The sequence below is a fragment of the Anopheles marshallii genome, chromosome X (genome assembly GCF_943734725.1).
Source record: "Anopheles marshallii chromosome X, idAnoMarsDA_429_01, whole genome shotgun sequence".
NCBI classification, from domain to species: Eukaryota; Metazoa; Arthropoda; class Insecta; order Diptera; family Culicidae; genus Anopheles; species Anopheles marshallii.
Window position 1 is genome coordinate 14,233,179 of NC_071325.1, and position 20,691 is coordinate 14,253,869.

General features: G+C 50.1%; 2 protein-coding genes across 2 annotated transcripts; one reads left to right on the forward strand and one right to left on the reverse strand.

The window, feature by feature from the left end:
* Positions 1–377: 377 nt before the first annotated feature.
* LOC128717812 (leucine-rich repeat serine/threonine-protein kinase 1) lies at positions 378–15,523 on the reverse strand. The gene is made up of 10 exons (XM_053811846.1): positions 15,464–15,523; positions 12,849–13,043; positions 12,611–12,776; positions 9,506–9,665; positions 8,635–9,432; positions 5,376–8,549; positions 5,175–5,298; positions 3,808–5,097; positions 2,240–2,880; positions 378–2,169 (listed from the first exon to the last, which is right to left on the reverse strand). The coding sequence occupies exons 1-10, from the start codon at positions 15,521–15,523 to the stop codon at positions 378–380; spliced, it is 8,400 nt and encodes a 2,799-aa protein (XP_053667821.1).
* Positions 15,524–18,354: 2,831 nt separating this feature from the next.
* On the forward strand, positions 18,355–19,748 carry LOC128710382 (mitochondrial import inner membrane translocase subunit TIM44). Its single transcript, XM_053805437.1, has 2 exons — positions 18,355–18,456; positions 18,543–19,748. Exons 1-2 carry the CDS (start codon positions 18,355–18,357, stop codon positions 19,746–19,748), a joined length of 1,308 nt encoding a protein of 435 aa, XP_053661412.1.
* The last annotated feature ends 943 nt before the right edge of the window (positions 19,749–20,691 follow it).

The window sequence follows — 20,691 nt, forward strand, 5'->3', positions numbered from 1 at the left end:
TGTAAGTAAGGACACCACTCGTGATGCGCATTTTTTTTATCACTCTCAGCCACTGTCAACGTGTTAAAATATATTTGATTTAACCTAAACACTTCGCATCCAGTTCTTTAATTTAATATTCTAGTTATTCGCTAATATCTAATATCATGCCGTTTACGCCCGATTACGCTTGTTCCTTTCTTTTATTGCTCGGCGTCGTTTAATGGCGTTACGGAATGGTGGAAACATTACAATACAGGTTAACATGAATCCAAATAACACAAGAGCCATCTTTGTTGTCACCTCTTTGCATTAAACGCCTTGCGCCTTCGCCTGTGCAGTCATTAAAATCAAGGTAAATCAAATCACAGACAGATAAAATCTCCGGAACATCCGCTTTAGATCGGTGCCCAATGTTCCGCGGACCAGATCAACGCGTGCATGTGGTTGGACCGGTCACGCAGCAGTGCCTCCTTCAGCCGCTTGTCCTGGTTGGTCGGTGTGGTGGCAATTTGGCGCCCGGCACTTGCCGTTCCGGTCGCCGAAACCGTCACGTCCGTGTAGCGCTCGATCAGTGATCGATAGCCCCGACCGATCGTCACAATTAGCGGCTTGGTGTAGGTGCCGATTGCGTCGTACCCAGGCGCGACCGGTACGACCGGTATGATGCACCTTACGTCCTCCTCGTACGGTCGAAACACGGTCGTGGGTCGTAGGTTGCCCCGTTCCACTACAATGATGCAGCCCCAGGTCGTGCCGACGTACAGCTCGTTGCCGAGCACGGCAAGCGCACTGATCTGGCATTTTCCTGGACTGAGCCGCTCATCGATGGCGATGCTCTTGAGGCTTTCAGAGCACGGTACCAGCTTGGAGCAGTCGAGCTTGTTCTCTATCCGCTTCGTCGACGAGCGCCACTGATAAAGGATGTAGCTTGGGGAGAGATACGAGTAGACGTAGTCGTCGCCGGATGCGTACAACAGCGCAACGCTCAGTCCGCGCACCGGTAGCGGTGCTGGAAAGTGCGTTAGATGATGTTGGCCTGATACGTGCGAGTTTCGCAACGAGAAGACACTGATGGCATCGTCCCGTTCGCCGCACCACAGCTCACATTCATCCTCCGCCAGCCAAAGTGCGGTCACGGAACAGAGTCGTTCGCCGGAACCGAGCTCGGACAGCACGAAGCTACCTTCCGCGGACACGTATGTGCTCGGGATGAGCGTGGAGTCGAGCAGAAACAGCCGGCCGTTCTCCAGCCCGGCCGCTACACGATGAAATTTTTTCAGGTAGACGAGTGCGACGACCGGTGACGGTGCGGACGGTTCGAGTGCGTACGAGAACAGATGCACACAGTCGGCTGCGTTAAACGCATATATGTTACCTTCGGCATCACCGATCCAGACGGCCGACTCGACCGCGCACGCCGTCGTCAGCTTGATCGTTTTTAGCAGATGGGGCGTGGTAGGTTGCGACCCGGACGATCCGGAACTCATCGTCGTGGAGGAACCGGTGCAACCGGGCGTACCGGTCCCAGAACCAGTACCGGTACCTTGCCCGCCCGTACCACTGTTCGCACCACCGGCACACCCTTTCACCTGTGGGCAAAGGATCCGGTGGTACTGCTGCCAGCCCTTCGCCGAACCACCCACGATGTCGATGCGCGAGTTCGAGCACGGCAACCATAGCTCGTACCCCGACACCATACCCGTCTCCTCACCGTCCGCACTGGTGATCATACAAGCGATACCATCCATCACGCTACCACCGTGCGACAGCGAAATCACATCGAGCAGGTGCGTAAACTCCGGTGCCGTTGCGATCGACACGATCTGGCTGGCTGATGGACGAAGCTTCGGTTGCTGATCCCAACACAGAACCATCAGGTCGAGACAGTACGAAGGGAAATGCGTTTCGCGATGGGTTAGCACCGGGCGGCCACCCTCTAGGATGCACTCCTTCACCGCTTCATGGCCCTCGAACGGTTGGCGCAGCGAGATCAGCTCGTACAGGAACATGCCGAATGAAAAGCAATCCACCTTCTCCGTGTACTCCTCCTCACCGTTGTGGCGCATGATTTCCGGCGCCATAAACCCTTCCGTACCGCCGAAACCCTTCGAGCCGGACGGTAGCGTGATGCGGCTGATGCCATAATCTGCCACCTTGATGTGTACGGCGTTCGATGGGTGATCATGCCTAAAACCAAAAAGAAATGTAAAATTATGACAATAAAACATGAAACCCCACGAATCGCTGTCCAACTTACGCATGCGGTTCCGGAAATTCCCAAACCAGTATGTTCTCAGCCTTCAGATCGCGGTAAATAACCCGCCGACGGTGCAGATACTCCATCGCTTTGGCAGCCTGCAGTACGAGCGCCTGGAAGCAGTAGGGCCCGATACGAGCACCGCTGCGCCGGAAGTGGCGCAGTACCGCATCGAGCGCACCCTTCGGTGCGAGATCCAGCACGAGTGCTAACGGTTGCGTGCAGACACCGATCAGCGGTACGATGTGCGGATGGCGTAGGGTTAGCAGTACGGCCAGCTCCTGCCGGGCAGTACAGTACGCTTTGCAGGCGTGCTGCAGCGGATCCCGTTCCCATTTGCCGAGTGCGGCCTTGTACGCGATGATGGCACTCTGCCGTGCCCGTGGTCCGGGTGCAACCGGCTGCAGCATCTTCATCGCTACATTTATCGTTGGCCCGCCGGTGGCAGCGTTCGAACCGTTGCCTAACAGGGATGATAGACGGCCGGTCAATGCGCCGGAGGTAGTGGCGGACGAGCTAGTGTGCCGGGTCGATTTACAGGTTGCTTTAAAGACGAAACCGAACGCACCACGACCAAGTAAAGGTCCACGGTTAATATCACTCGAACGGATTAGGTAGTGGTCGGGAAGGTCCATGAAGTTCTGCAAAAAATGAATAAATAAATCAAACAATTATTATTATTATTATTCCAACAACCCTTTATATGACGGTATTCCATGATCTGTGCAGATTAAATGTGCGGTTATCCTTTGCAGATACCTCTTATGAACATGGTGCAAATGTCGATCTATCTATGTCGATAAGCTACAGTGACTGCAGCTCCTTATTAGAATTACAACCGCGCCACCATAAACGGAATGTAGCACAACTAGGAAACTAGACATAAAGCCAGCAAACTTGTCATAGATTTGCATAATCGGTGCAAAACCATCATCAGCGATCGAAAGACATTTGGATACACCCCGTTTCATCGTGCAATCAATAGTTGACACCTTCTGGGTTATCAAATCAATTTCGAAACAAGCATTGAATTATCCTACATTGTTAATTGAACATAATCGCCAATTTATTCTCCAGAAATGCCAGTAAAACCGAAGAGCCAGAATTCTTAAGTTGGCCAGGAAATTCAGAAGAAAAGGGAGCAATGACAATGGTGTATTACAACCCATCATTTCTACCAAATGTGTGGTTTGAAGGAGCTAGAAAATAAAAGTAGCTAGAAAGAAGTGCTGAATGACTAATACCAACTTTCAAAACACCTACATTCCGTCAAGGAGCATCAAAGAATGAATAAGACTGGTGGGAATCAATACAAAATGGCAATACAGTGTTCAGACATGTACACAATTGAACAATAGTTCGAAGGCACTGGACTAGAAGGCCTGGAAAATACATTTTCTTCTAAAAATGTTATGTATACAACTTCTACAGAACACAGGGTCCAAAATGCAACCTGCGTGCTCGGAGTAGATCCTTCAAAGCAAGACATAAAGTCATTCTGGAGCGAAGTTATGTATCTACCCGCAGTTTGAATACTGAAGTATTGGACGATGAGTTCTTATACTTACCACATCGGGAGTAATCCGACCCAGTTCGATCTCACCATGTATAGGACACGAGACTGATTTTCGATCGTACGCCGCCAGGATGCATTCCTCCACCATCCAGGAATAGCTCGGCGAACCGTCACCGGCCATTGCGAGCGTGTAACCCTCTATCGATGTCTCGCTGGAGCTGTCGGCTGTTTCCTGGCCAACGCCCGAATCGCAGTCGGACCAGCCGAGCGAATCTTGCGACTTGCGACCAGCTGCACCAGCCATCGTGTCGTGCAGTATACCGGGCAGCTCATTTAAGCCACCGCTCGCTTCAACACCTGCACCCGATCCGCCACCACCAGAAACACCGTCGGTGCGCCGGTCACCACCGATGCTTAACCGATGGCGATGGACACCGTTGGCCGCGTACGAGGCGCGTTGATTTAATGCCGAGCATGGTTTGACCTGCGATGGAAGATTCGGCGCATGACGTTCTTCACACTCGCGCAAACACCGTGGACAGGGTACGAGACGCGTCACCAGAAACCGGCCCTCAGACGTGTGGACGAACCGGGTACCGAGCGTCGGGTACCAATCCTCCAGCAGCAAATCGATATGATCCACCGTCAGGGCAAGTAGCTGCGTTAGACATTGAATATTCGGTTCGATCTCGACGGCAATCGGTTTCCGGATATCTTCCGCTGCATGTTCCACCGGTCCCGGCACCTGTACACGCAGTGCATTGCACGGGAAGTGAATTTCCAGTATGGAGCTGGCGGTCAGATCGATATCACACCAAATACCGTCCTGTTTTAGCTTGAACCGGTTCATCGGATTGCGATACGGGGACGTTGGGCAGGTGATGGAAATTTCGCGCATCTTAAACACCACCGTCGACGAACCGAAATGCAGGGAAAGCCCCGTCTGCCATACAGCCCAGTGTGCCGAAAGACCGGGTGCATCTTCTAGCCCGGCACTGTGATCCAGTAGCTCCTTCGGCAGTGGGTAAAGACCACGGACTGCTTCCACCACCTGATCGTCGGCAAGCACACGAGTAATGAGCCGCGACCAGAAACCGGATGGAAAGTAGGACATGAGCAGCAGTCGGGCGATCGAACGGTCGGGATGCGGTACCATCTGTACGTCGCAGACGGTACCGGTGTTGGTGTCGGTTGGCGTTGGCGTCGGTACCGGCGAGTGGTCCAGGCTAGCCGAACCACCAACCGTTTGTAGCGGGTGATCGTACGAAGGTAACGAAAAGCCACTGTTTCCTAGCGGATTGCGCCGTGCCCGATTAACCCAACCTTTGGAACGTGTTGCAATCTAGACGACGTTGAAGAAACGGAAGATTTGTTTGTGTGAGTAAGTAGTAGATACGGTGGATAAAGCGTTACACCTACCTTTACCGTGACCATTCGCTCCGAACTGCTATCCTCTTCGGTTGGCAGTAGGGACGGGATCAGTAGTGTGCGTGCGTCCCACGAAAGGGCAACTTCAAATTTATTCAACAGGCTCACAATGTAGCTGTAACGAGGTAAGACAATATACGAAGAAATTAAACATCTATTTGGTGCGTGGGAGTGATGACAAAAACTCATTACCCTCGATTATTGTTGCTACCCAGGCAGGAACTTTTGAACACGTGCTGCAGGTCGTCCATCTTCATCACACCGGTACGGGCAAACGGGTTAATTTCGCGCACCGTCACAACATGCGCCAGCATATCGCAAAGCCACTGCGGATCGAGAAAGTACAGATCGCGTAGCGTCGCATCGTCGTAATGCAGCAGCACACCGTTGTCGTGCAGAAACATGGTCGCCTGGTTCAGCTCCGACCAGTCGCGGAATCCTTTGAGACCGCGCAGCTGCATCTCGTGCGTGACCGTCTGCCGGTACCGATCCGCATCCAGTACCGGGTCGGCACCGTGCTGGCGCAGGCTGGCCGCAATGTTAGCCACCACATCCTCCAGCGCCAGATAGCTGGCTGGTACGCGCTGGTACAGCAGCGGCTCCTTACAACCGGGTGGCCGAAGTGAGAACGCGGTATCGTAGATTAGCCCGGCGAGAAGCTTAATGTTGTGACCGGTACGACAGCTCACCTCGATCGAATCGAGCACACGCGGCAGCCCAATCTTTTCCGCATCCGACACCGCAATGAACCGGTCGCGAATGATTTGCTGCAGCTCTTCCGCTTTCTTCGCCGGCAGCGTTTCGCCGACCGCATCGTAGTGCGTGCCGACGATGATGACAGGCGAGTTCGGTGCCCGTGCCTGTATGTTGCCGAGCCACTGCAACACCTCGGCCAAACCACGCCGACCATCGATGATGCGCCACAGCACCAGGTACAGGCTGCGCTTAGAGAGGAAGTACTGGTGCGTGGCATAGTACTCGCGCTGCCCCCCGAAATCCCACGTGCGGAACACAACCGGGCCGTGGTGGGATTGGCCACGCACCTTTTTTTCGCACACCCAATCACCAATGTCGACACCGACGGTCGACATGTTGATGCCGCGTGACGTTTTCTGGTTGATGTTCCGATGTCCCATCCGCTTGGCCCAGTGATCGACCGGTTTCTTCCCCCGTGAGGAACCCTCGCTACGTAGCTGCTCCAGCAGACTCGTCTTACCGATGCCTTGCACACCGACCACCATCAGCTTCATCCGTGCGTAGGGCCGTGCGTCCTCGTATACCGACTTCAGATAGCCGACGATATCCATCGTCTTGTACTTTTTACTCTCGATCATAGACCGCAACGGATCCTGAAGCGAACAACCACGCGTGTTCAGGTTCCACAACCGCGACAGCAGACCCATGTGGGGCGGCAGCTCGGTGATGTCCATGTTACCGCTCAGGTTTAACACACTCAGATTGGTCAACTCGTGTATCGATGGTGGGATCTCCTTCAAACAGTTGTTGCTAATGTCAAGCATCGAGAGGTTCGGAAAAATGAGTCGCGATTTCGCCATCCCGATCAGGCTCCACTCGGCGTCGTCCGATTCGCCCAACGTGGTCACGTCGTCCGTGGAGAGTTGAATGCGCGTGAGGGAATTGTCCGCGAGCACGAGTGTACGCAACGACTCCAGCCGTAGATGTCGCCGGTGACAGCAGACACTCTTCAGGACGGCTGTACGTAGCGAGGTGATGCTATTTGAGCTGGTGGATGATTTCACCACGGTCGTCATTTCCGTACCACCGTACGATGTGGTCGAAGCGGATGTACTGGATGAAGGGGTTGTATCGCCACCCGGTCCACCATTACTACCCGATCCACTGTTGCCACCTCTGCTACCAGATTTACCCGCACTACCGCCACCACCACCAACACCACTACCTCCACCCGTTCCACCTGTTCCGCTACCATCGGTGAGATGTTTTTTCCCCTCCTGCGGATTGTAACACATCAGATGCGGATCGGATGCGGCTATCCGTGGTAAACTGGGCCAACAGCTGATTTCGTTGTGACCCAAATCTAGCTGCTTGAGTGATGCCGGATAGCTCGTAACGTGCCCCATCGATCGCAAGCTGTTGTACGACATGTTTAGCCGCGTCAGGTTCACTGCCAGACAGGGCAACGCCAGTGGGATGCTGGTGAACAGATTGTTCGCCAGGTTCAGACTGCTCAGCTGGGACAGTGCACTGTCGTTCCGTGAGTCCGCCAAACGAAGCTCCTGCTCGGTTACCTCGAGCGAACGGGCCCAGATGTGATGCCGTACCAGCTCCAGGTTCGAGACGTGCCGGTTGCGTGCCAGTGCTTCCGTACCATCGTCAAACGATGCGCTCGTGCCGGTGTATAGGTGGAAGAGGGCGGCCGACGCTACACTACTACCACATCCACCGCTTTCCACACCAATCGTTACGGGTGAAGGTAATTCCACGCGTCCACCATCCATCCCCTGGCCAGTACCCAATTCCGTGATCGGTAGCGAGGGAAGATCCTTTAGGAAGTTGAACGCCACATTCAGCTCCTTCAGTTTCGGTGCTTTCCACATCTCAAAAGGTAACTCCTGCAGCTTGTTGTTCGACACGTCCAGTATCGCGAGATTGGGCATACGGAACAGTACCGCCGGTACGCACTCCAACCGATTATCCTGCAGATAGAGCTCCTCCAGCACCGGACACTGGTACTCGACTGGCTTTGCCGAACCACGCCGCTTACCATCGGTCCGATGCCCTCCCGCCAACCGGTCACTGTCTTCCTCCGGTAATGGTAACCGTTCGATCTTATTCTGTGCCGCATTCAGGTAGCGTAAGCTGCCGAGCGTAAAGATTTCGGCCGGCAACGTCGTTAGTGTGTTGTGCGATATATCGATGCGTGTCAGTGCGGCAAGGGCTAGCTGATTACTCTTCGGGTGTGCCCTCAGCTTCCGATTGCACTGCAGCACCGCTTCGCTCAGCCAACCCATCCGTATTAACCCCAACCGGCAGTTATTGCTGTGCCAGTTGATCATGGTGGCGGTGCTAGGAAAGAGCGAACTGTACGTAAAGTTACCACCCATCTTTACAAAGGCGAGCGGTGAGGCACTGTACTCCGCAGCCGACGGTTCCTGTCCGGTGAAGGCGCGCTTGTTAATCTTATAGTCCGGGTCCGGGTGGGCCTTAATCGAGAGCAACCGACAGATGATCGGTTCGTCTGCATTCTGCACTGCGATACTGAGTGCAACCGATTGATCGTCACGTGCACCGTGCTTGAGCAGCAGTTCCACCATCGGTAACGATTTTTGGCGCGTCGCTTCGGCAAGCGGTACATTGGAAAATCCGTAAATTTCATCTGACGATCTAACGGAAGGGAAAACAGGAAACAGAATAAGATTTATATCAATAAAACAAAAGCACTACGATATGCAAATGGCAGTACACCTACTTAGGATCGTTCTGATCTTCAACTGCGCGTGCAATCACGTTCGGATCAGCACCGTTCTCCAGGAGTATCGTCACCACATCGAGAAATCCGCCCCGTACAGCTGCTAGCAGTGCGGTTTCCCGAGCTGCCCCGCATAGAACGTCCAGATCGAGCGGGCAGCGTGTTTCACCGTCCAGACCCGTGCCGTCTTCGGATGGATCGGACCGACCGCTTAAACTTAACCGCGACATGATCGATTGAATGCCAAACGAGATTTTCCGACTGGTTGGACTAAGTGGATTGCTGCTACCGGTGTCCGTTTCCTCCGTTCGCGGTGACGTTACCGTCACTGTTCCACCGGTGCTGCTCGATGTCGTAGCTAACGTGTGTCTTACGCACTTTACGCGCCATTTCAGCAACGTGTCGACGAGCTGCGGATTACCGAGCAGACAGCCCACGTACAGGGCCGTCTGACCGGCAACGTCCTGTGCGTTCGGATCGAACGCAAGGCGCCATTCGAGCTCACCGTTCGGGCTGCGGTACGCACTGAGCAGTTCGTCCACGTACGGGTGTTTGATCAGCAGCTCGACCACGGCACAGTGTCCATTGATGCAGGCCGCATGAAACGGTAACCACCGTTCGACTGTTACCTGCTGCACCAGCTCCGGAAACCGATCCAACAACATGGATGCCACCTTCGTGTGACCATTGTGGACGGCCGTGTACAGGGGCGAGTACTTGGTGACCGCATGTGCCCTCCCGTCAGCGCCTGCTTCCAGCAGTAGCTCCACAATGCGCTCGGAACCGGTTTGTGCCGCGCTACACAAGATAAAAGAAAATAAGTTCAAGGTTTTAAAGGACTGACGAATTGCTGGTTTGGTTTTTCGCTTACATGAACAGAAGTGTGTTTGCACCACCGGGAGCCATATTCACGATGATTTCTCTATCGGTACCAATGTTTTCCAGCAGTATCTGAACGGCTGCTTCGTCCGATGCAGTGACAGCCTCCCGTAATGCTCGATGCTTCTGGCTCCGAATCTGCTCACGAGTATCTAGAAACAAACAAACGAAATATTAGACATATTTCTGATAATATGACATGACGGTAAACATAAAGTTTTGCAACTCTCAAACAGTAAGTTTGAGCAACGTGAATTGTTTTTGACAACAACTCAGTCCTACACTCACGGAAGCTACACCAGATCAAAAACCGCAGCAACTGGATTACATTTCGACCGTATCGTACCCTTTGCGGTTAGCGAATGGGCGAATGGTGAAAACAAGAAACAACTAAAGACATAATTGCTGGCACGTTTGAACATGTCGCCTGTCCGGTAACTGAATTTATCAATCTGATCAGCAAACTGTGTTCGTTTCGTGAATTGTATCCTTTATCGACAAATTGTTGCACAGTGTTCGCGTCTATAACTATGAGGCAATTGGCGAGGAACCTTTTCTAAATATACGGTGTCAGTGATTGATTTAAGATTATAGCAGATTCGAAATCAAAATCATATTAGTTGTGTTTAATGAATCTTTTGAAAAGAGTCATTCAAATAAGGAATTCCTCTCAGAAATCTCAAAAGATTCATTAATCCTCAGACCAGGTACAACAAGTCTCATAAGGACTTGACAGCCAAATGATAGAAGAATAGAGATTCAGATTCATTCGTTCAACTGTCGTGAAAGATTCATTCAGATTCGTGAAACTCAATCAAATTCACCCAACACTACCCTGTGCTAAACCACACCTAGCTAAGGTGCGGTGTGTAATTCAAGCATATTGCTTTTTTCCACACATTAAACCAATTTCCCGGTGGAAAAACGAGACCGAAATAGCATTAAAATAAAAACAAAATCGATTTAAAAATTTAAATTCACTTCGGGCTGGACGAGTGGTGGATAGAAAATCATATTAAGTATGCCTGTGCCTACCGATACTACCCAACACGGAACGGAACGGAATCTTTAATGCCTGATGGCGCCCTGCTGTGCTGTGTGGTCGGTAAATACCCTTCGTCAAACACGCCGCAACGTTACCCTTTTTGGGTGACTTCACGCGAGCACACGCAACATTTCGCCATAAAATGCTGCCCCGCTTGCCACGCTGTGGACGAGGTTTGCGAATGTACGAGCGAGTACTAAAAATATCCAAGTATTTACCCTAACCTTTGATCCCTTTTGTCCCCGTCCTTTGCAACGGTAGCAGGCAAACTCACAATCAATACGTTGGAAGAAATAATGCAGGATGATTTTTTTAAACGGCTTGCGGTTACCTGGTATTTTCCACGGTTCGATCACCTCGTCGACAAAGTAATCGCACGCATCAAACGCCTGCTCGGCACCGGGTTTTGGGACTTCGCCAAATTTCCAAGACATGGCTGGCGGACTCGTAAAGGCGTTATAGTAATCTGATACGTCCAATTATGCGCGGTTGTTTAAAGGAACATTCGGTTGTTAGGAAGACCGCCGAAACCAAGCACCGGTGCGTCACCAAATGCTAGCGTTTTACGTTAATTTCCACGGCTTTTATAACAGAAAGCACACCATCACAGTGGGACGAAGAACTGAGAAACACTCCAAACTCCGAAAAGCCGAAGAGCAACAGAGATCACAGCAACTCTTGCTTCCTTATTTGCCGACGCGCTCCAGGAGATATTCGTCTGGACAAAACCACTATAATGAACTCCACACATGAAACGAGTCCGGTGCAAACAGGGCACAGCCGGAAAAACCACCCAACACGGCCCAACTAGTGGCTGGATACGTCGTTGCAACGACGGTAACGAGAGCCAGACTACACTGACGAGGACCACACCGCAGCACACCACACCTTCGTATCACGTTTTGTTTAGCGGTCGTGTAGTACTTGTTTTACTTTTTTTTAAATACATATATGTTTTGTTTGCCGCTGCCATCCGCAACATGCAATCCGGTCCGGGCGAGGGCTTTCGGGGTTTTTGCGAGCTGGCTCGCGGTTTTTTGCTCTTTTCCGTGTGTTCTCGCGTGCAAAACAATATTATCCATAACGCCGACACGACGGCGCGTTCCCACACCAACGCAAAGAAGTTACACCTCCGGTGCAATGAAGAGAGAGAAAGAGAGAAAGAGAGAGATAAAGGGTGCAATACACAGATAACGTGTAATGTGTCCACCATGAAAAAGATAAAACGGGGCAATATCCTTTTTTTGAAGTGGGCAAGTTAATCCGGCAACACTGTTATAATTTTCCTTGCAAATGATTCACAAAGCAAACAAGCAGTACCGATAAGTACTTAAACTTTGTATGTATGTGTGTTAAAAATGCATATCTGGATCCGGTGATCCCATAGGGGGGATTCCTTCCTCGGGCGAACTTCAACATCGAACACGTTTCAAATCATGCCTTCTTTACAACAGAACAGAGTGAAAGAGAAAGATTGGTTTGAAAAACTAACAAGTCACGTTTCCTGTTCGCAAGCGCCGAAGCAGTACCGACGGAAGCCAAACGTTTGATTGCTTCCTGCTCGGTGCGCATGCCCGGGAGCTGCCAGAGCAAAGAGAGAAGCAAATGCCAAGGGAGGGGGACTGCCGACCCTTTTGGAAAACTCGGTTCGTTTGGGGGAATGAAACCGGTTCGGCCGGTAATGTCTGGGCAGCCATGATAATCCCGAACCCATGCGTCCTGATCGAGTGAACGAGTTCGAATTACGAGTGTGTCGAATGGTCGTCTCGTGTTGTAGTGTCGCGAAAAAAAGAACGTTAACAAGTGGCGCACTCGTACGGGTAATGTTAACTACTGACCTAGTAAAGCGAATCTAAGTCGCACAGATTCCATTATCTCTTAGATTAAATTAATTAGCTATTGTTCCTTGGGTGGCACCGCATGTTTACAAATCAAATGATAAACATGGCGATGCTCTAGACGAGATAGCTGGAAGTCGTAGCACGTTGAGCAACACAATGAGTTGTATAAAGATAAAGCATGCTGTCCACCGTGCGCTTTTGCTTCACTCACCGGCCGCATCTTTCAGCAACTGTACGCAAGCCTCATGTCCACTCCGTTCCGCCAGATCCAGTGCCGTCAATCCGTTGCGATCCTTCGCAATAAATGAGGCACCCGCGTCAAGCAACACCTTGATATTACTCACATGACCATGCTCGGCACTGAAATGGAGGGCAGTCTGGAAGGCAGGCGAAACAAAAACAAGAATTAATACCATGGACGACTGTTACAAAAGGAAGTCTCGCTATACCTTGTTATCACACCGGCAACCGGCTGTCGTATTGATGTTCGCCCCGGCATTGATCAGCATTGGCAGGCAGCGAGACTCGGCGGTAATGGCCGCGGCATGGATCGGTGCCCGGCCCCACGAATCGAGACAGTCGATCAGATGGACTTCCTCCTGCAGCAGATCTTCCAGCAGTTCCACATTGTCCCAGAGCGCCGCCTTTAAGATACGAAGTTTGCGATTATTAAGCCTGTTCAGTACGCGCAGTTCGCGTATTTTACGCTCAAACAGTCCCATCCAAAATTCTGGTCCAATTCCGGTTTCGCACATCCGACACCGGACAGTGTCGCGGTTCTACTGTGCGCCACGCGTGCTTCAAACCCGCGCGGACATGGTCGCGAATTAGAGGCGAATGACCCCGCCGGGGGTTGATTGTGAAACACAAGGTGCGCCGGAATGATGTCGCGATGTTCCGCGTACGGACAGTGTGGGAGTGTATTTCTCCGAACCGAACCCATCGTCAAATACAATTAGCGCGGTCCATTCTTACACACCCGTGTTGGTGGGATAATGGGATAGCCCTGCTACGAAGCCCGCCGATCTAGAACGGCTACAGTACGCGTGCGAATATATATGTGTATGTACGCAAATTCTAGCGCTACCTGACATCGTCTGCAATGGCAGATGGAATGCTTCAAGCGGAACCGCGAATAGGAGAGTCAAAGCGATTAGGTTTCTTTTCACTCGTATCAATTTACGACACGGTCGCTGGTAAGCCACCTACAGCCTAATCCCGTACCACGGCAAAAGGAAGCCAGTAAGTCCATATCTCCAGCTGGAACATCGTTTGGAATGCGGGCTCACCAGTACAGCGCAATACTGATCGATAGAAGTGTTGCTATTTTATAGCCCGAACACTACTTCTCCGATTCCGTTTTTAGTTGTTGAAGCATTTTCCCTCTAACAAGCCGATCCTAAAATAGTAGAAAACATTAGTGCGCAGCAAAACTATTCATTGTTTTGATTCAAAAAAGATTTTGTTCCTCCATCTAACAAAACAAGAAAGCAACTTGGCTGGTTAATGAAAAAAAGTCTAAAATCTTCCACTGCTAGTTTGCTTTCGCTTTCTCTACACGAAATCATTAAGACGCGCAATGTTAAATTACATCGTGATGGATCATCCACCCACTCCCATAACCAGCACCTTTTGGTCTCACCATAGCATACATAAATCATACGGAAGCGAATGTTTCATTCCACCGCTTTCGCTATGCATACACACTGCGTTAATGTGTTGCATGTTTGGGGCGGCAAACTGGCAAAGAAAGTCATAAATATGATCAACAAAACTATGAGCTGCTTCCCAAGCAAATACATTAATGTTGGGTGAGTCCGAATGAATCTTTGAACTGAACTGAATGGCTCATAATATCTATTTTGATGGTTTATGATTCCTCGAAGATTCTTAAATTTATACATTAAAAAATCCCCAAAGATTTGTCGTCTTTGAGGAATGCTTTGAATGCCTGCTAATAAACGATACATTTAATACAACGCAGAAATGCATCATTTTCGCTTTCAATTAAAAGAGGTAATAAATCGTTGCAGTAATTCTGAACATGCATGAAACGATTGCCATCTCCTTTTGATAGACACCCGTATCCGGTTACTTGCGTGACCACACAGAATGGTCGATTAAATACAGGCAGCTGTCTTCGATTAAGCGTGTTGGAGCTTCTCATTCGATCGCGACTCGACAATAACCGGTAACGGAAGCCAAAGAACTGTTCGCAACGACAAAAAAAGAATACAAAGTTAGACGAGAAGCCAGTTTCGTTCTTAAACGGGAAGCCGGATTCATGTTCCTGGTGTACCAATATGTTTGATTTTGCGGTTGCATCTCGAATTCGTTTTTATTCCGACCGGTGACGGGTGACGGTTGCGATGTACAAAGCGACTTGTATCGTGTGGGACACCGTCTACCGTCATGTGAAATGGTCAATTGCGTGTGACCCCGAAACTGAAGCGAGAAAGCGACCATGGGGTAGCTGTTTGGTAGTCGTACACTCTTAAAACCCCCACCCCTTCTCTCGCTGCACTCTTAATTGCCCTCGCGCTTTGGATGGGGTTAGTGTTTCGGGGTGACCACACCAGCGGGTCTGATGAAAGCGTTGATTAGATTACATTAGCCCACTTCCTGTATGTGCGTGCCCTGGACCGGAGGGTTGCAAAATCCTTTGGCAAAAGGGGGGAAATACGATAATGCAGGAACATCCGGATTGATTGATGACAGTTGATTGGTTGCCACAATTGATTGCATTATTCGAAGGGAGGGAAACCGCGTGCGGGACTGAGTGCGAAGGGAAGCTAAAAATATGTTACCAACCGAACCGAAATCACCCGCTCAGGGTCAAGGTAGGCCCCCTACTCGAAACTATTTTTGGGAGGGAGGCGGAAAGTTTGCCAGCTTTTTGTTTAATTCATCGGAGAAAGTGGCTCGTTTGCGCGTTACGCAAAGCATCCCACGTGAAAGCAGGCGTAACATCATTTTTTGAAACACATGCACACACGCACACACAAAACAACTCAAATCGATAGTACCCGCGGGATCGTGCTGGAACCGAGGACTTGAACTTTACCTGATGCAGCAACCTGCCGGGAAACTCTTCACTTTCCGGTGACGGCGTATGGTCGGCCATTATTGCGCGTAGGTTTGCTTCCGGATGTAGTCGGACTGACTGGTATGGACGGGGCTTTACATTGAGTGGAAGGCTCGTGCTGGCTTTTGGCCGTTTTTGGAGGTCCGTCCGCAGATTAACCCTTCGCGCTTTCTAGTTCACTGTGTCAAGTGCTCTGGGAAACCCGTTCACGTACGTGTGGACGACGCGGCTTTCGTGCACGTGCGGGTTACGATGGCCAACCGGCCGTAGCGTTGGGCGGGGAACGATTTTCACCCGCTGCCCTATCGCGGACACGGTAAGTTTGTGCAAAAGGAGTCGGATGAGAACGTCGGCACAAGGGGGCTTTCTGTGCTTTATTGAACTGTGGCACCGCGCAGACGCATCGTGGACATCGCGGTGGTAATGGACGAGGGACGGATGGTTAGCGTGGTACTACTGTAATTGGTGTACGGGGAGGAATCAGCTTGCACCTGAAACAGTACGGTTGAATCGGTTTCGTTACGCTCGTGATTCGAACCCGTAGTCCATCCGTTCGCTACGTAATGATTCACTGCACATACACGTACTGCCTACTCACTCCTACACCCAAGCCAAAACCCTACGTTCGCAATGGTCTCTATATGGTAAATTATGCTTTCGGGCGCGGACTATACACGCTACCTTTTTGATTTCCGCTATTTTTTAAGCGAAACGAAACGTGAAACGTCAATCGGATGCAAGGTAGCACTTCATCTCAAAGTTTTTAAAACGTATTTTGTTCACTCTTGTCCTACAAACCTCTTCTGGTAAAACTAAACGTTAGCACCAATTATGGGTTTTGGATTGTTTGCAATCAAAACTGCGAATAAAGCCAACGGTGCTGCAGCGTTTCGACACCAACCACAACAATAAACAATCGACAGTTGACATTCGTGACAGCCACCAGTTTAGAGCTTCTGTCATCCTGAAGTGACATTTAAAAAGACCGTTGCGCTTCGGGAATTTAAACGAAAGAAAACATTCGATAAAACTTATTCTTTATTTATGCATTACATACTTTTCATACATTCTAACATTATATTTAGCAGTAAACATTCAGGTGGCTAATTTTGGTGAACATCGACATTATGAGAAATAACGCTTAAACAAATGCTTTCTGAGAAGCGATCCATACGCTCAGGTTCGACACGTCGGTTAGTACTGCCGGAATTCCATCGCCACATCCAATTCCCCATGAAACGATCCCCAGCAGATAGTAGTGACCATCCCGTTCGCAAGCAAACGGACTTCCTCCAGATCCTTGACACACGTCAGTACCATTACCATGAACACAAATGAAGTTTTGATGAAGCTTAAATTTAGACCCTAGCGATGGTTGCTTCTGTAACCGTGTCTCGCAAAGGGATCGATCCAAAATTGAAAGTTTGTTAAATTGTTGAATGCTTTGCGGACGATTAGTTTTCGGAGAGCCACCCCATCCAGTCACGAAACAGTTGTCATGCGTGAAGGAAGCTTCAGACCCGCCGAGACACACTGGTTCCACGTTCGGGAGGGTGTCGTTTAGTGGTTCGTTGAAGAATAGAAGTGCGATATCGTTGAACAGGGCACCAGAGTAGTAGTCGGGATGTACCACGATCCGAGTTACAGTCCGCTCTTGGTGAGGAAGTCGTTCCTGGGTGTGTCTTCGATCCCAGTCACCAGCATGCACAATGAAGCGATTCGGATGCAAACGATTGCTGAAATAGAGGGAAGATAATTACTAACAGCCCTGAAATGCTAAATTCAAATGCTAGACTTACTTCGACACACAATGCGCTGCCGTTATGACGACGCTTCGGTTCAGGATAGCTCCTCCACAATGGTAAACGAAGGATCCATTTCTTATAAGTTGATACAGAGCGACCGTCCAGGGAAATTCACTAAATCCAACCGTCCCGGACGGGGTTTGACTTAAACGATCACCATCTTCATCTTGGAAGAATATTCGACTGCTTATGGAGTGCTGCCGTCTACCACAATGATCCACCGTACGACTAGCATTGGAGGAGCTTCCAGTTAGATGTATTCTCGGGGTAGTTGAACTTACAGTCTGAGGCGTTTCATCTGTAGGTACTTTATCCACTGACAATGAGTTGGTTTCGATCGGCTCGAACGTATCCACCAGGCTGTGGCTTAACAATAGGTTGGACAGCTCAAGCAGCAGGTTCGGATCATGCTCCGTGTCGTTCAATAAATTCGGTTGAAATGGGATGGCCGTTGGCAGGTTCGGAAGTGGCGGGTCAGAATCGAAAACCAAACTATCGACCGGTTCAAGTTTTGTTGAGGCAATGCTGGACGACGGTGGTGCGAAGGTTGTCGAGATGGTTGTTGATTCGAACGGGATTATCTGTGCCCGACGGCAGCAAACACTTTCCGGACCGCATAAACCATCCCTGCAGGAAGAAATTTAAAAAAAAAAAAAAACGTTCTAAATCTACACGCACGTGATTTTACATTTCTTTTGCAGGATGACGATGTATACACCTTGATCCACACGGGTGACATTGGCTTTGACAGGCGCTGTCAAACGTCCGTGGTTCTTACGTCATACGCAGCTGCTGGTATGCGAACGGATTTTTTAGCGAGGAGCACAAAGTGCAATGGTGTATGGCGTAAGACGATGCAAATTCAGCGAAAAACTCTGATAGTACACTTGTTCTGAGGGCAGCCACACCAATCAACTGACTATTAATAATATATTGATCGATTCGCAACATCAACGGGCGTCAAAATGGTATGTATCCCCGTGGGTACTCATCGAACGAGCGAGTTCATCGTCTGATCCACAGCGAAAGACCTTGAAAATTGGCCAATTGCAAATGAAGTAACAGATGGGTACGTTCGATCTTTTGCAGCAACTGTTGTACGCAACCGGTAGAATAGTACCAGCTTTATTATCCCGTACTGCAATCCGAGCGGTACCATGCTCACTGGTAAGTAGGCAGTAAACACCGCACAAGTTTACATCGAATTGTGGAGAAAAAAGCATCTCTCTTTTTTTAAACCTTCTGTTTTGTAGCGTGCCTACTCGGCTCGGCGGCCCGGGTTCTTCACGCAGGTTATCGATAATATCAAGCAGGAGATAGAGAAGAACAAGGAAATGAAGGATAATCTGAAAAAGTTCCGCGAGGAAGCGCAAAAGCTCGAACAGTCGGACGCACTGAAGGCCGCCCGGCAAAAGTTTAACACGGTCGAATCGGAAGCTTCCAAGAGCAGTGAGGTGTTGAAGGATAATATTGACAAAATACGCGACCGCGTAACGGAAGTGATGGATGAGGCGGCCAAGACGGACTTGGCTCGGAAAGCGGGCCAGCTGGGTGAGGAGTTAAGCAAAACGGCACGCGGTGTAGGTGAAACACTGGCTGAGAAGGGTCAAGTTTTGGGCCAGTCCGGAGCATTTCGGGGGATTAGTGAAACGGCCAAAGTGGTGCGGCAGGAGATGGACAACCAGGGTATAGAGGCGCGGGTATACCGCAGCCCGGAGAAGTTACGGAAGCGTGTGGAAGTTTCACTCGCGACGGATCCTTCGCGAGTGGTGGAACCGAATGCGGAAGCAACCGGTATGGAGCTGCACAAAGACAGCAAGTTCTACCAGTCGTGGGAAGATTTCAAGAACAACAATCAGTACGTGAATAAGGTGCTCACGTGGAAGATGAAGTACGACGAGTCGGAGAACCCAATGATTCGGGCGTCCCGACTACTGACGGACAAGGTGAGCGACATCATGGGCAACCTCTTCTCGAAAACGGAACTTTCGGAAACGCTGACAGAGATCTGCAAGATAGATCCGAACTTTGACCAGAAGCAGTTCCTGCGGGACTGTGAGAACGATATAATCCCGAACGTGCTGGAATCGATTGTCCGGGGCGATCTCGCGGTGCTGCGGGACTGGTGTTTCGAAAGCACGTACAATATTATCGCGACGCCTATCTCTATGGCACAGAAAGCCGGCTATCGACTCGATTCCAAGATACTGGACATTGAAAACGTGGACCTGGCGATGGGCAAGGTGATGGAGCAGGGCCCGGTTCTGATTGTGACCTTCCAGACGCAGCAGATCATGTGCGTAAGGGACAGTAAGGGTGCGGTGATCGAGGGTGACCCCGAGAAGGTGATGCGGTGCCATCATGTGTGGGTACTGTGCCGCGACCCGAACGAGCTCGACCCGAAAGCGGCCTGGCGGTTAATGGAAATGTCCGCCAGCAGCACGGAACAGTTTGTGTAAAGTACTGTGAGTGGGTCTTTTCTTTTATCCCATCCAGAAGTGGGTCTACCTCCCATAAGGTCACCCGGTCGCAAGTGCGTGTATGCGAGTGTGTATGTGAGCGTGTACGTGTGTAGAATAAGGCGCGAACACAAAACCAACCTTCTAATGGTAATGCGACAGACGTTCCTTTCTCAGCTGTGATCGCATCCTGTGTTCGCGTGCCTAAATGCCATTTTTGACGGCATCCGGAATGCGTCAGGTTTGTAGAAGCGCGTGTGTGTTTGAGTGCGACGGTTAGTAGCTATAGCGTATTATGTACAGAGGATGCGTTTGTTTTTTTTTTTTTTGCGATGGTCCTGGTCACGGTGACTATCGGAAGTTGACGCTGCAAGAACCGAACCAATATACCCAGGCCATCGCGAACACGTGTCCAGGTAGCTTAATGTTATACGGGACGCGATTGAAGTCAATAGCAATAGTGCTGCAGCAAATCTTACGCTTTGGAAGTTTTAAGTTTGGGATTAAAAAAAAAACATTGTAACGATACGTTATTTACCTCGTGTTGGATATCGAGGGTCGAGCTAAATCCGAGCAATAGCGAATGTGTATGGGCAATAAATTTGAAGCGCATTACGGTTCACCCGGATCATAAGAGAATGAACCCGTGCGTTGCAATAATTCTTCATTGAGTACACATCCAGAAAGCGGGTCGCAAACACAATCAATCGCAAAAAGTCACCGATCGTAATCAATTCCAGCAATCAGAACACATCAACTTTCAGCATAACAGCCTGTCGTATTGTGAGCTTATCAGTGTCCTATCACCGTAGTGCTGCGGTCTTGACCTGCTGCACCTCGCGTGTGGTCTGGGAAACGTTACGATGTAATTCCAGAAAGTAGTAAACCTCGTTTGTTGATCCTCGTTTGTTGATCCTCGTTTTATGCATCGACGACTTGTGCG

Coding starts and splice junctions, on each gene's coding strand:
- LOC128717812 (XM_053811846.1), bottom strand. CDS start 15,523: ATGGCCGACCATACGCCGTCACCGGAAAGTGAAGAGTTTCCCGGCAGG. Junction 5,098..5,174: donor AGCGAATGGTCACGGTAAAG/GTAGGTGTAACG, acceptor AACGTCGTCTAG/ATTGCAACACGTTCCAAAGG. Junction 2,170..2,239: donor GAATTTCCGGAACCGCATGC/GTAAGTTGGACA, acceptor TTTTGGTTTTAG/GCATGATCACCCATCGAACG.
- LOC128710382 (XM_053805437.1), top strand. CDS start 18,355: ATGGGTACGTTCGATCTTTTGCAGCAACTGTTGTACGCAACCGGTAGA. Junction 18,457..18,542: donor GAGCGGTACCATGCTCACTG/GTAAGTAGGCAG, acceptor TCTGTTTTGTAG/CGTGCCTACTCGGCTCGGCG.